The following is a 12,922-nucleotide window of genomic DNA, read 5'->3' on the forward strand; positions in this document are numbered from 1 at the left end:
GTTAGTATATATTTGACCATTTTTATAATTTTAACCCCTTTTTAATTATAAAACTATCAATATAATAAATAAAAACTATTTATAATAAAAAAAAGTATTTATAATAAAACTATAAAATTATTTATATTTAATTTCATAATTATAATAATAACAAATTTATTATTTTTATTATCATAAAAAATACTTCCACTAGTTTAAAAAAATAAAATTTAAAGAAAAAAAAGAAAAAGAATAGCAGAGTAATATATTGTCTGTAAAGCAAAATCCAAATTTAAAACAGAAAAGAAAAATCAGTATAATATCATATATCTTATCTTAATAAGCATAACGGTAATATTTTCTATATATATATATTCACACAACATGCACATTTAGAAGTGCATTTTCTCACTCTTTTTGTTTTCGTTTCCTCTCTTCTCTGTTACCTAGGTGAGTCTTGAATTCTGCTTGGGACACGAACCTCTTGGTGTCTGTGTATCTTCTTCTCTTCACTTTCTGTAAACGGTAGATTTTGATTTTGCTTTTGATTTGTTTGTGTTCTTGTTTTTTGTTAGTCTTTGATACAACTTTTCATTTGGGTTGTGAAGTTGCACCGAGGAGAAGAAGAAAATGGCGAAAGTGAGTATCTTTTTCGTGGGGTTTATGCTGTTGCATTGCTGCGTAGCCATGAATGAGGCAAAGTACGTGAAATATAAAGATCCAAAACAACCTTTGAACGTTCGAATTAAGGATCTTATGGACAGAATGACTTTAGAAGAGAAAATTGGTCAAATGACACAGATTGAACGTAAGGTTGCTTCTGCAGAAACTATGAAGAAGTATTATATTGGTAAGTCAATTTCTTCTTTGTCCTTTTTGAAGGAAAAACAAACAGATAATGGTGAATGAAAATATATATGCATATTTGAATAATAGGACATGTTTATCTCATTATTTCAACACATTTGACTCATCTGTTGTTTGATTTTATAACAATAAAACATACTTTATTTTTTTTATAAATCATATCATATATCCTATAATTTTACTAAGCTTATTTGTGAATTTTTTCTTTTTATATATTAATAATTTTTTATTCTTTTGTCTTATATGGTTTGTGATTTTGGTAGGGAGTGTGCTGAGTGGGGGTGGCAGTGTTCCAAAGCCACAAGCTTCTGCATATGATTGGATTGAAATGGTGAATGATTTTCAAAAGGGTTCTTTATCAACTAGATTGGGGATTCCTATGATATATGGGATTGATGCAGTTCATGGAAATAATAATGTATATAATGCAACAATTTTCCCTCACAATGTTGGGCTAGGTGCTACCAGGTAAATTAATATCTTTATTATATATAGGCATTTCATAGTTTTTATCATATTCACACTTTGTTTGCTTTTAGGTTAGACAAAACAATTTTCTTAGTAAGAATAAAGAGATTTTTTGTTTATTGTTTGTTTATTTATTAATCTACTTATTTAAAAAAATTTGATAAAAATAATGGTATTCTTGTTTATTACGTGTTTATATAATTAGAGAGATAGGATATTGTACAGTTATTAATTTTATTTTCTTACTCAATAAAATTAATAGTAAAATAATCTTATTAAAATATTTCATTTACAAAATATATAGACATTTATATTACTTCATCATAAAAAGCCCATATAACAATAATAGTTATTATTATTAGTTAGTAAAGGTGAGCGAATTGTAATAAAAACATGTAAATTTTATATGATAAAAGTCATAAATTTTTTGTGGACCTTACTTTTAAAAATCACACGAATATTTTAAAAGTCATAAATTTTTGTGGACCTCTTTCTAGACAATTTTCTAATTTTATAGTTTTTAATTGAGTATTAGCTTATTATGACATTCTAATTCACATTTCAAACTTTCAATTTAAAGCAAAACTTTCAAACACAATTGTCTTCGTAAGTTTATTCATTACTTTTTTTTATATAACAATCTTATAAGCAAATAAATTACCTTAATTAATAAAAGTGTATTACAGAAAAATTGCTTTTCAAAAGTTAGTATTATGCATATGCATATTGATGCAATTAATCTTTATCTATCAGGGACCCTAAACTAGTGAGGAAAATTGGAGCAGCAACTGCTCTTGAAGTGAGAGCTACTGGAATTCAATATGCTTTTGCACCTTGCATAGCAGTAAGTAACTTAAAACATTGTACTAAATAATTTTGCTATTAATATCTAATTATAAATTATGTCATTCATTATATAGTCTTATATTACAATAAAATTTGTGGTATAGGTTTGTAGAGATCCGAGATGGGGAAGATGTTATGAAAGTTATAGTGAAGACCACAAAATAGTCCAAGCTATGACTGAAATCATTCCAGGTCTACAAGGTGAAATTCCAGCAAACTCGCCAAAGGGTGTTCCATTTGTTTCTGGAAAGTAAGAAATTTTTATTTCCATAGTTTTATATATTTGTTTCCATCTTTTGTTACTTACAAATCCTATAAAATATGAATTTCTTTATCTTGAGTCTTCACACTAGAATGTTTTTCTTTTCTTGTCGTTTTATACTGTTGAATGATAGTCTTGGTATTGGTGTTAACCTAATAACATTTGTATACACAGGAGAAAAGTTATAGCCTCTGCCAAGCACTATGTTGGGGATGGAGGAACCACAAAGGGAATCAATGAGAACAACACAGTGATAAGTAGACATGGATTGCTTAGCATTCATATGCCAGCTTATTATAATGCAATCATTAAGGGTGTTTCGACTGTCATGGTCTCTTATTCAAGCTGGAATGGAGAAAAGATGCATGCCAATCATGATCTAATCACAAACTTTTTGAAGAACACATTACACTTTAGGGTAACACTAAACTTACAAGGGCTTCATTAATTCAAATACCAAATTGAACTAAACATGTCCTAAAATTTGTCAGTTTTTTCTAGGGTTTTGTCATATCAGATTGGCAAGGAATTGATAGGATCACTACCCCTCCTGATGCTAATTACACATATTCCATTTATGCTGGAATCAATGCTGGAATTGACATGGTAAACTATGAATTTAAAGTCCATGGATTATGTACAAACATCAATGGTTTTTCCATTTACCTTGTGTCAACATCTTTTAATACTTTCTTTGGTAATGTTTTCATAGGTAATGGTTCCCCTTAACTTCACAGATTTCATAGATGGCTTAACCTCTTTGGTGAAAAGTAATGCCATACCAATGAGCCGAATTAATGATGCAGTAAGGAGAATCTTGAGGGTAAAGTTTGTTATGGGCCTTTTTGAGAACCCTTTGGCTGATCATAGCCTAGTTCACCAGCTTGGGAGTAAGGTTTGTTAGTCATGAAACATGTGCATATTTTTTATCTCTTAATAATTTTTTGCATGTAAATAAAATCATTTTGACATTATAATTTGACAGAAACATAGAAAATTGGCTAGGGAAGCTGTGAGGAAATCCTTGGTTCTATTGAAAAATGGTGAAAATCCTAACCAACCACTTCTCCCTCTTCCTAAAAGAGCTTCAAAGATATTGGTTGCTGGAAGCCATGCTAATAATCTAGGATATCAATGTGGTGGTTGGACCATTGAATGGCAAGGAGTTACAGGAAACAATGTCACTAAAGGTATTTTATAGAATATTCTTTCACAACTTTTTTCCTTTTTTATTTATTTTTTGTAGAAATCTTACATAGAAAATAAAATATGTACAACATTGATAAAGTCTTATGATTAACAGGTACAACAATCCTCAGTGCAATAAAAAACGCAGTTCATAAAGATACTGAGGTAGTCTATGAGGAAAATCCTGATATGGACTATGTGAAGTCCAATAATTTTTCATATGCCATTGTGGTAGTTGGAGAGAAACCGTATGCTGAAACAGACGGTGATAGCTTGAATTTGACAATCTCTGCTCCTGGGCCAGAAACCATAAATAATGTGTGCGGACAAGTCAAATGTGTTACTGTGATAATCTCTGGCCGTCCAGTGGTTCTACAACCATATGTTGACAAAATTGAAGCTCTTGTTGCTGCTTGGCTTCCTGGTACTGAAGGAAATGGTGTGACTGATGTTTTGTTTGGTGATCATGGTTTCACAGGAAAGCTTCCAAGGACATGGTTCAGAACTGTTGATCAATTGCCCATGAATGTTGGAGATATTCATTATGACCCCCTTTTCCCCTTTGGATTTGGCCTTGAAACCAAACCTTACAAAGCCAACTAGGAATTGAAAATTATGTGCCTTGTAATTTTAGTCCATTTAACATTCTATGAATTAAGTTCCTTGTTTCGATTTCTATTTAATTTAGTATAATACATTGTTATTCTCATATTTATCTTAAAATTTGGAAAATTATGCACTTGGATGTTTATATATTTTAAACTATAGTTGTTATATGTTCACATATTTAATTAAATATGATATCTTGTTTTGTTTTGTTTATCTTAGTTATCGGTAACTATATAATGTTTGTTGGTTTTCTTGTATGCTTTTGTTCAAAATTTTATATAAACACTGAACTTTGATTACATAAATAGAAAATAGCATGTCAATTTTAGTGTGAATGACAAACTTTTGTGGTGTGGTCATTGATGGAAACAGTGGCCTACAAAACTCCACAACAAACTCTAATAGAACAACAAACTTGAAAACAAATCAATAAAAAGAAAACATAATTCTAATATGATGGTGATCAGAAGTACCTTAGTTATAAATTTAATCATAATTTACATAGATGATCTATAACTATTAAGGAGTTAAGGGTTTTAAAAATAAATTGAAATATTTTATAATTTAATATTTTTGGAAAAATATTGCTTAGTATGCATTAAATTTATAAATAATATTGAAACATTATATAGTTTTAAATGAATAATTACACATCTTATATATTTTTATCTTTTCAATATCATATATTATTATCACTATTCAGAAAACAAACTTAAATTTACAATTATTGTTATTGTTATGTTTTTATTTTAAAATAGTGTAACATCCCAAAATACAGTTATTACCATAAATCAGAATTAATTACAATTAACAGTAAATCAATTCAGTTTTTATATAATCAGAGTTCAAAAGCCGAACGACTTAAGGTGCAGAATTACAATAGACAAAACTGAATCAGTGAAAACTAATAACGAACGGTTTTACAAAATAAAATAACCGAACGTATAAACCAAAAACGGACGTCCTAAACTAGAAAGAAAATACGGACGTCCTACTGCTCCGCTTTCACTTCCGCTTTCACTTCCACTTCAACTAAGTTTTCTTCTTCAATAACGTCCTCCAGAGTAGCCTCGCCTTCTGCTCACATCCACAACGGATGATCATTGCAAGACAAGACGAACGTACACATACCATGGACAACACAAGGAAAACGAAAGGGTAAGCTTATATAATTTAATTTATAATTCAACACATACAATGAACATATCATTCCACTCAAGCACATAGTTTAACATATAACATCATGTAACATCTATAAATATATCTATATATATAAGACGACCGTCCGGACTGTATGATCTGTGTAGCTACAGGCGTCCTTGCACCCGAGTGGTGTAGTAACTGGGATACACTCAACAGCTGCCACTCGAGGTTAGTCCGTTCTTACGTCGCCCATGTTAACTTATGGACTAAGGACCTCCTGCCATTCCCACACATGAACTACTCTCCTCCAGTTGAAGATGAGTATCACGGAATATCAGGATGGACCAAGCCAGCATTAGCAATAACCACAGTCATACTTTACCAATCCAATATTTAACATATATGAGACGTTCCTCCCTGGAACGCTCGTTCAGATCCAATATCGTACAATCATTTAATATAGTGTTCAAACACCTTAACCTTTCATATTTACCACATTTTCATTCTATGTTCCACTCTCTTAAAAAGACGAACGTTCAACTTTCTGAAGGAAGAGGACGAACGTTCAAAACCAGATTTAGAAGAACCCATTAACAATCAGAACGACTCCAGAATAATAAGACCATTTTCAGAATATTTTAAGTACCGAGAGGTCAGGTTGACTCTACTGGACGAAGATACATCAAGAAGAATACTTAACTACATTGGGAACTTTTTGTTTAAAATGGGACGACTGCCAGTCAATGACCGAACGCGCCAATATACAATTACTAGCCATTTAGGACGAACGCTATTTACGTTCGTTAAGAAATCAATTATAAGGACGAGCGTTCAATCTAAGACCGAACGCTTCATTAATGCGAACGCTAGGTAGATGACCGAGCCCCAATCATGACGAACGCTTGGTATAAGACCGAGCGCTATTTAGGACGAACGCTTCGATATAAGACCGAACGATATTTAGGACGAACGTTCAGTATAAGACCGAACGATATTTAGGACGAACGTTCAGTATAAGACCGAACGATATTTAGGACGAACGTTCAGTATAAGACCGAACGCTACTTAATGCAATATTATTAAATTTAAGGCGTACGACAACTCTATGTGGAGCCGAACGCTCAAACATAGTAATTCAAATAAAGACGCTCGTTCTCAAACCGAACCCTTCCCAAATGAAAGAATTCAACTCTAAGTCTTTTTCAGGGAAACCGAACGGTGTAAGACCATTCGATGACGATCGTAATTTATCATAGGGAATTTATCAGATCCAGATTTTCAACTAAGTTAACTCACTATTTTTCATGTGATTCTTACTTCGTAATTTTCATATCCAGGATTAATTCTCATACTATACAGATTTCATCAAATTAATAAATTCAACAATACTATAGTCATACATCTTTCATACGAATCCGATTCAACATGCATTTCAACCAACAGAAAATATATTCATACAGCACAACAGGGTTCGTTCATGCAGATCCAGAACAGCACATATACATATATTTCATACAAACAACCCATATCATGCCTTCATGCAATCATACAAGTATAAATTAAATATATAAGCTTCCCTTACCTGGATAGCAGTGTACGTCCTAAGAGTATGACTTTAACTCGTTCAACTATGGCTCTTCTATACTCAACGGTCACTTAAGTTTCTTCAACTAAATCTAACCAAAGAATCGTAGAAGATATCAACTTATACCCTTGCATGCAACTGAATCTGGGTTCGCAGGAATTCCAGAAACGAGCGTATGGGTTGGAAAACTTACCGTTTACAGAATCTGGAGTTGTTCGGACCAAAATGAAGTTCACGGCGTAGGGAACGTTCCTACGGTTCTGAATGTTGAACGGAGAAGAAATGGATGAGTAACAGTAGAGAGAAGTTGGAGGTTTTTAGAGAGAAGCAGAAGAAAATGAAAGGTTAGGTTCTGAGGAAGAAGATGAGTGATGCAGGTGAGTGGGAGGGTTTTTCGAAAATCATTTTTGATCATTCAAATCCCAGACGAACGAGCGTCTCCTCTGCTGACACCTGCACCCCCACTTCTGATTTCAGAAGTTTCCAACTCGACACGTGGCGCTCGTGCATGCAATGCAAAGTGGGTTTTAATTACCCGGAGTAGTGACGTGGCTTGTGTATTAATGGTGATGTGACAGAGATTTGCATTGCTGATTTCCTAGGTCTTACAAATAGTCTTACGAATTTTTTGTTTATTTATAGTAAAATCATTCTGCTTGTTTTAAAAGGAAAAAAAATCACCGTCTTAATTATAATATAATTTTAAAATTGAAATATTAAATATAAAATTTTTTATCTAAAATTTATAATTTCACACTAAAAACTTCGAAACTGGATAAAAATTTAATACTTAAAATTTAAAATAATTTCAAATCTACTTATATGATATAAAATATAAAACATTAAATAATAATATGAATTTGTAATATTTAAAATTCTTTAGCATTGAAACAGTTAAATAAATGGTGACGAAGTTCAACCTTAAATCTATCCCAATCTGAATAATCAGTATTGATTTTTAAATTAAATATTAATTAATACAGTAATAAATGATAATTAAATATATAAAATTTTTTCATAAATAATAAATTTTATTTAACAGAATCAACTTAACTTTGTCATTATTAATTTAATTTCAATTTTTAAATTTAACCATAGAAAATGAGTGTTTATTAAAATTTATTGTTTAAAAATTTACTGTAAAACCTTCCAAATCCACTCTCACTTACCTCTAAATCCACTCAAATAAACAAAAAAAATTTTACCTTCAAATTCCCTCATATCCATTCAATCACTCTTCCGAAATCAACTCCTTCAAACTCTCTCAAGTGAATAATGCCTTAGTTTGTTTAATAATCACTTTAAATATTGTGAAAATATAAGAAAATAGAAGTTGATTTACATGAAAAGAGAGATGAAGCAGTTATCTATATGCTAGTTTTGTAAATGTGGTGTTATTATAAGTATGAGAATGTGTCGTAACAAGAGAAGTGAGACATTATATTGAAATATTCCTCCTAAAAGGCAAACACAAAAAGTAGGAAAAGATGTGATTATTATGGTAGAAAGTAGGGTGATGACATTAAATAGATTATTATATTAAGATTAAGAATAAAAAGGAAAATCATTTGGCTTTGGTGTTTTGGCTTTGGTCAAAAGATGTCCTAACATGATCAAAAGATGTCCTAACATGGTCAAAAGAGGTCCTAACATGGCGGCACATAAGCATCAATTCCATGCATCCATCTTTAAAAACCTCCTTTGCTGAATCCTCTACACACCCAAATTGAACAGAAAATTAGCTGAAAACAAGAAACTAAACACACTTGATGTATTTACCTATTGTCTGAACTCTGATATTAACTTGATTAAATGAGGGATGAGGAATGCTGTATGCACAATATGTCACTCTTGGACTGCAAAACAACCATTAATAAAGATAGATAGATTATCTTGAATGAAACTCACATATACTAACTCCTGATTTAAGGTGTATCGTATAAAATTTGCAAATGTATGATCCTCATCCACCAGACAAAATGTTGATTTACTATCATCAGAATTTGACCCAAGCTCCATCTCTGTCACTCAATCTAAAACACAACATAACCAGTTTTACAGTTTACACAACTTAAGAAAATTATCATTAATGAGTCTGCACCTATCAAATAACCAAAATCATCATCAATTACAAACATAAGGTTTGCGCATAAAGAGAAAGTGAAATTGGGGAAAAGCTTTACCGGAAGACAACGTGCGCTACACTTGAAACGCACAATTGATTGAAGTAAAAGAGAAAAATATAGAATTTCACTTTCTTAATTAGGGTTTATTGTAATACGGTAAGAGCTTTAAATAGACATATTTTGGTTCACCAAATTCAGTTTTTGGATTTTTTATTTATTTTAGATACTAGGATTTCTCATAAAATAAATTAAATTATCTAAATGTTAGAAGTCGTTGTACACACGTACTAACTTCTCGTAACACACCACAAATCACTCAACTAATTCAATAGCATAATATAGCACAATTTACCCACTTTTTTTTATATAACTTATTATTAATTTTATTCTCTTGAAAATGTATTCCTAATTAACAACAATCTAGTCACTAACAATCCAATACTGGGAGTATAACTTGAATTTTATTATGGATTATACATATTAGTTCTTAAATATATATTTATATAATAGAATATAAAAAAATCACTTCGCTATCTTCTTGTCATATTAATTATAATAAATATTTTTAAGATAACTATTATATGATTATTATATATTTTATCCTTCATAATATATATATATATATATATATATATATATATATATATATATATATATCTTTTGGAATATTAACAATTTTTTATTTATAAATTATTTTGTTAAACAATTTTCTATGACAATAAACATAAGTATAATAAATATAAGATAGAAAAGCTGTATACTTTAATATTATCAGAGAAATAATGAGTAGAAATCAAACATAAAATGAAAAATAAAAGAAAATAAAATAAATTGTGTGTTGAAATAGGAGAAGATGATTGAAAAGTAAAAGAAGCTTAATAAAAGATTATAAACATTTGAATTTTAAAACACATGCACGATCGCATGTGTGTTTATATTTACTTTATAATAATAAAATACAAAAAATTATTATGGTTAAGCAGTTTTTCTTATTTTTTATGTAGTTTTTTAATTAAAAAATAGTTAAGTTTAAAACTGTAACATCCCAAAATTATACAGTCAACAACTATATACTTAGAATAATCACATGTATTAATATGGCAAAACAGTTTTAAAACATAATAGATAAGATTCGCGAATGGCCGAACGGCCTTACCTATACACATAATCTAACGAGCGTTCACAAAATGATGAGGACGAACGGTTTACAAAAATAAACACCGAACGTCCAAGAATTTACATAAGACAAAAGGGCGCTCGCTCACAAGCGGCCCGCTATCCTAAATACACTAACTAAAAACCGAACGCACTACTGTTCGGCCTTCACTTCTACTTCCACTAGATTTTCTTCCGCAATAAATCCTTCTTCAAGCGTTTGCTCCAGTGAGGTATCTCCTTCTGCTCACATCCACACGGATGATCATTGCAAAGACAAGACGGACATACATATACAGACAACACAATGGAAAAATGCAAGGGTAAGCTTATTGAATTTAATTCAAGTAAAACATACAGTTCATACATGCCAAATATATCAATTAATTCACAACACATGCATTCAATTCATCCATTAACTCAATCATAATCCTGGTACTAGACCGACCGTCCGGACTGTATGAATTCTGTGTAGCTACGACGTCCGTGCACTCAGGTGGAAGAGCTGGAATACTCGCCAGCTGCCACCTGAGCTTAGTCCGTTCTGTCCAAGTTACAGTTATGGACTAAGACCTCCTGCCATTCCCACACATGACCTACTCATCTCTACTTGAGAACGAGCACTCACGGAATATCAGGATGAACCGCCAGCTAAGCTTACCACATTCATACTTTACAAATCTCAACTTTCAACCAAGAGTCGTTCCTCCCTGGAACGCTCGTTCAAAATCAACAATCATAATTTCATTTCTTACACCATTCACACATTTTAATCTTTCCTCTTATTCACATTTTCATTCTTAGTTCCACTTTCATAAAAGGACGAACGTCCAGCTCTCTTTGTAATAGAGGACGAACGTTAACCCAATACCGAGAAAGACTCGTTCATGAGCAGAATAGAAAATAACACAGGTTTATTAAACGAAATTCATTCCAACCTGAATCAGTTAAATAAACTGACCCTAGTACGATCTGGATAATACTTAGAAGGAATTAAGTATGAGAACTCTAGGCCAGACTCAAAAGAATATAAACACTAAGAGAAGAAATAAAAACTTTACCAAGATCCATTCGTTTAGGAAGAACCGTGCCAGTAAATGACCGAATGCGGTACGCGAATTTACTGAAATTTAAGACGAACGCTATTTAAGTTTATGGACGAACGCTATTAAAATGCAGGACGAACGCTATTTCAGTTCGTTAATAATTACGGAAAGAACGAGCGTTCGGTATAGGACCGAGCGCCACTTAGGGCATACGCTTTGGGTCGAGACCCATTGCTGATTCAAAACCTTAGAAATAGGATTTTATATAAGTTGTAAGGGTGAAGTTACATTTTTAACAATATGACTAAGTGTCTGAAGGTGTATTCTCAAGCTTCTCAAGTCCTCACACAATACTCAGGATATCTACGTTTGGCCGAACGCTCAAACGTACAGTTATGTATAAGAGGGCGTTCGTCCTCAAATAGAATCCTTTCCAAATGAAAGGGTTCAGTTATTTCAAAGAATTTACTGGAAATACCGAACGGTCAAAGACCGTTTCGATAACGAACGTTCATTATCATATAGTTTCATATTCAGATTCAACTTACAGTAACATATTTTTCAGTATAAACTTTCTTAAATTAAATTACTCATATCATGGTTCAATCCATACTTCTCATACATTAACTCATCATCAAAACCATATGCTAAAATCTGACATCATAATTCATAAATAACAAAATTTAATATAACATACATCCAACACAGTACAATTTCACAGAACGATCATGCAACACAGTATAACTCAAGAATTAAATTTAATAAGCTTCCCTTACTTGGTTCAGTAGTGAACGTCTAAGAGTGTGATTTTGACTCGTCCAACTATGGTTCTCTACTCTCAACAATTTTCTTAATTTCTTCAGCTAAATCTAACCAAAAGAAAACGCAAGAATTTAGTCTACACCCTTGCATGCAGCTGAATCTGGGTTCACAGGTAATCCAGAAACGAGCTTCTAGGTTAGGAACTTACCGGTTATAGAATCGGGAGTTGTTGGGTCCAAAATAGAGCTCACAATGCAAGGAACGTTCCTACGGCTCTGAAACGTGATCGGAGAAGAGAATGGTAAGTTGCAGAAGAGAGAAGGAGAATGGTTCTAGAGAGAAGACGGAGGAAGATGAAAGATCAAGTTTCTGGAAAGAAGGTGTATGCAGAGGAGAATGAAGGGTTTTTTCTGAAAAACTTAGTTTTGCTCCACTGTTGAAAACGAACGCCCCCTCTCCTATTGACACCTGGTTTCCACTCACTGTTTTCGAACCTTCCGAATGGACATATGGCAGACGCGAGTCAGAGAGGATAAGTGCACATTAATGGCACTGCACGTGTAACGTGGTGCATTAATGGAAGCATCCTGGTGACTCAGTAGTCCAGTTAATTGTGACGTGACAATCCCCGTAACTACAAAAATTTTCGTCCTCGAAAATTAAGTCTTACCAGGAAATAAATGAGGGTATAAGTCCTTCATAGCGTCCTCTATTTCCCATGTTGAGTCGCCCGTCTTTTCGTCCCACACCACTTTAACTAACCGAACGTTCTTTCCCTTGTATAACTTGGTGCGGACGTCTTCAACACGAATCGGCTTCATCTCCAGTGTTCGGTCCTGACGAAGTCGAACGTCCTCCAACTCCAATATATGCGAGGGATCAGCTA

At 32.3% G+C, this 12,922-nt stretch overlaps 1 protein-coding gene across 3 annotated transcripts; it reads left to right on the forward strand.

The window, feature by feature from the left end:
* The first annotated feature begins 316 nt into the window (after positions 1 to 316).
* Positions 317 to 4,321, forward strand: LOC124821796 (uncharacterized). 3 transcript variants are annotated; one of them, XM_088112302.1, is made up of 10 exons: positions 317 to 429; positions 588 to 829; positions 1,110 to 1,314; positions 2,068 to 2,158; positions 2,265 to 2,410; positions 2,597 to 2,840; positions 2,924 to 3,028; positions 3,135 to 3,317; positions 3,408 to 3,612; positions 3,726 to 4,321. In XM_088112302.1, the coding sequence occupies exons 2-10, from the start codon at positions 610 to 612 to the stop codon at positions 4,211 to 4,213; spliced, it is 1,887 nt and encodes a 628-aa protein (XP_087968428.1). In that variant the 5' UTR covers positions 317 to 429; positions 588 to 609; the 3' UTR covers positions 4,214 to 4,321. The 3 variants fall into 3 exon arrangements, with proteins under 3 accessions (XP_087968428.1, XP_087968429.1, XP_047149694.1); XM_088112303.1 differs by having other exon boundaries at positions 391 to 504; XM_047293738.2 differs by lacking the exon at positions 317 to 429 and having other exon boundaries at positions 558 to 829.
* Positions 4,322 to 12,922: the final 8,601 nt, after the last annotated feature.

This window comes from Vigna umbellata, chromosome 4 (genome assembly GCF_029865625.1).
Source record: "Vigna umbellata cultivar VRB3 chromosome 4, Vumbellata_1.0, whole genome shotgun sequence".
Taxonomy (NCBI): domain Eukaryota; kingdom Viridiplantae; phylum Streptophyta; class Magnoliopsida; order Fabales; family Fabaceae; genus Vigna; species Vigna umbellata.

Coding starts and splice junctions, on each gene's coding strand:
- LOC124821796 (XM_088112302.1), top strand. CDS start 610: ATGGCGAAAGTGAGTATCTTTTTCGTGGGGTTTATGCTGTTGCATTGC. Junction 2,841..2,923: donor AGAACACATTACACTTTAGG/GTAACACTAAAC, acceptor AGTTTTTTCTAG/GGTTTTGTCATATCAGATTG. Junction 3,029..3,134: donor TCAATGCTGGAATTGACATG/GTAAACTATGAA, acceptor ATGTTTTCATAG/GTAATGGTTCCCCTTAACTT.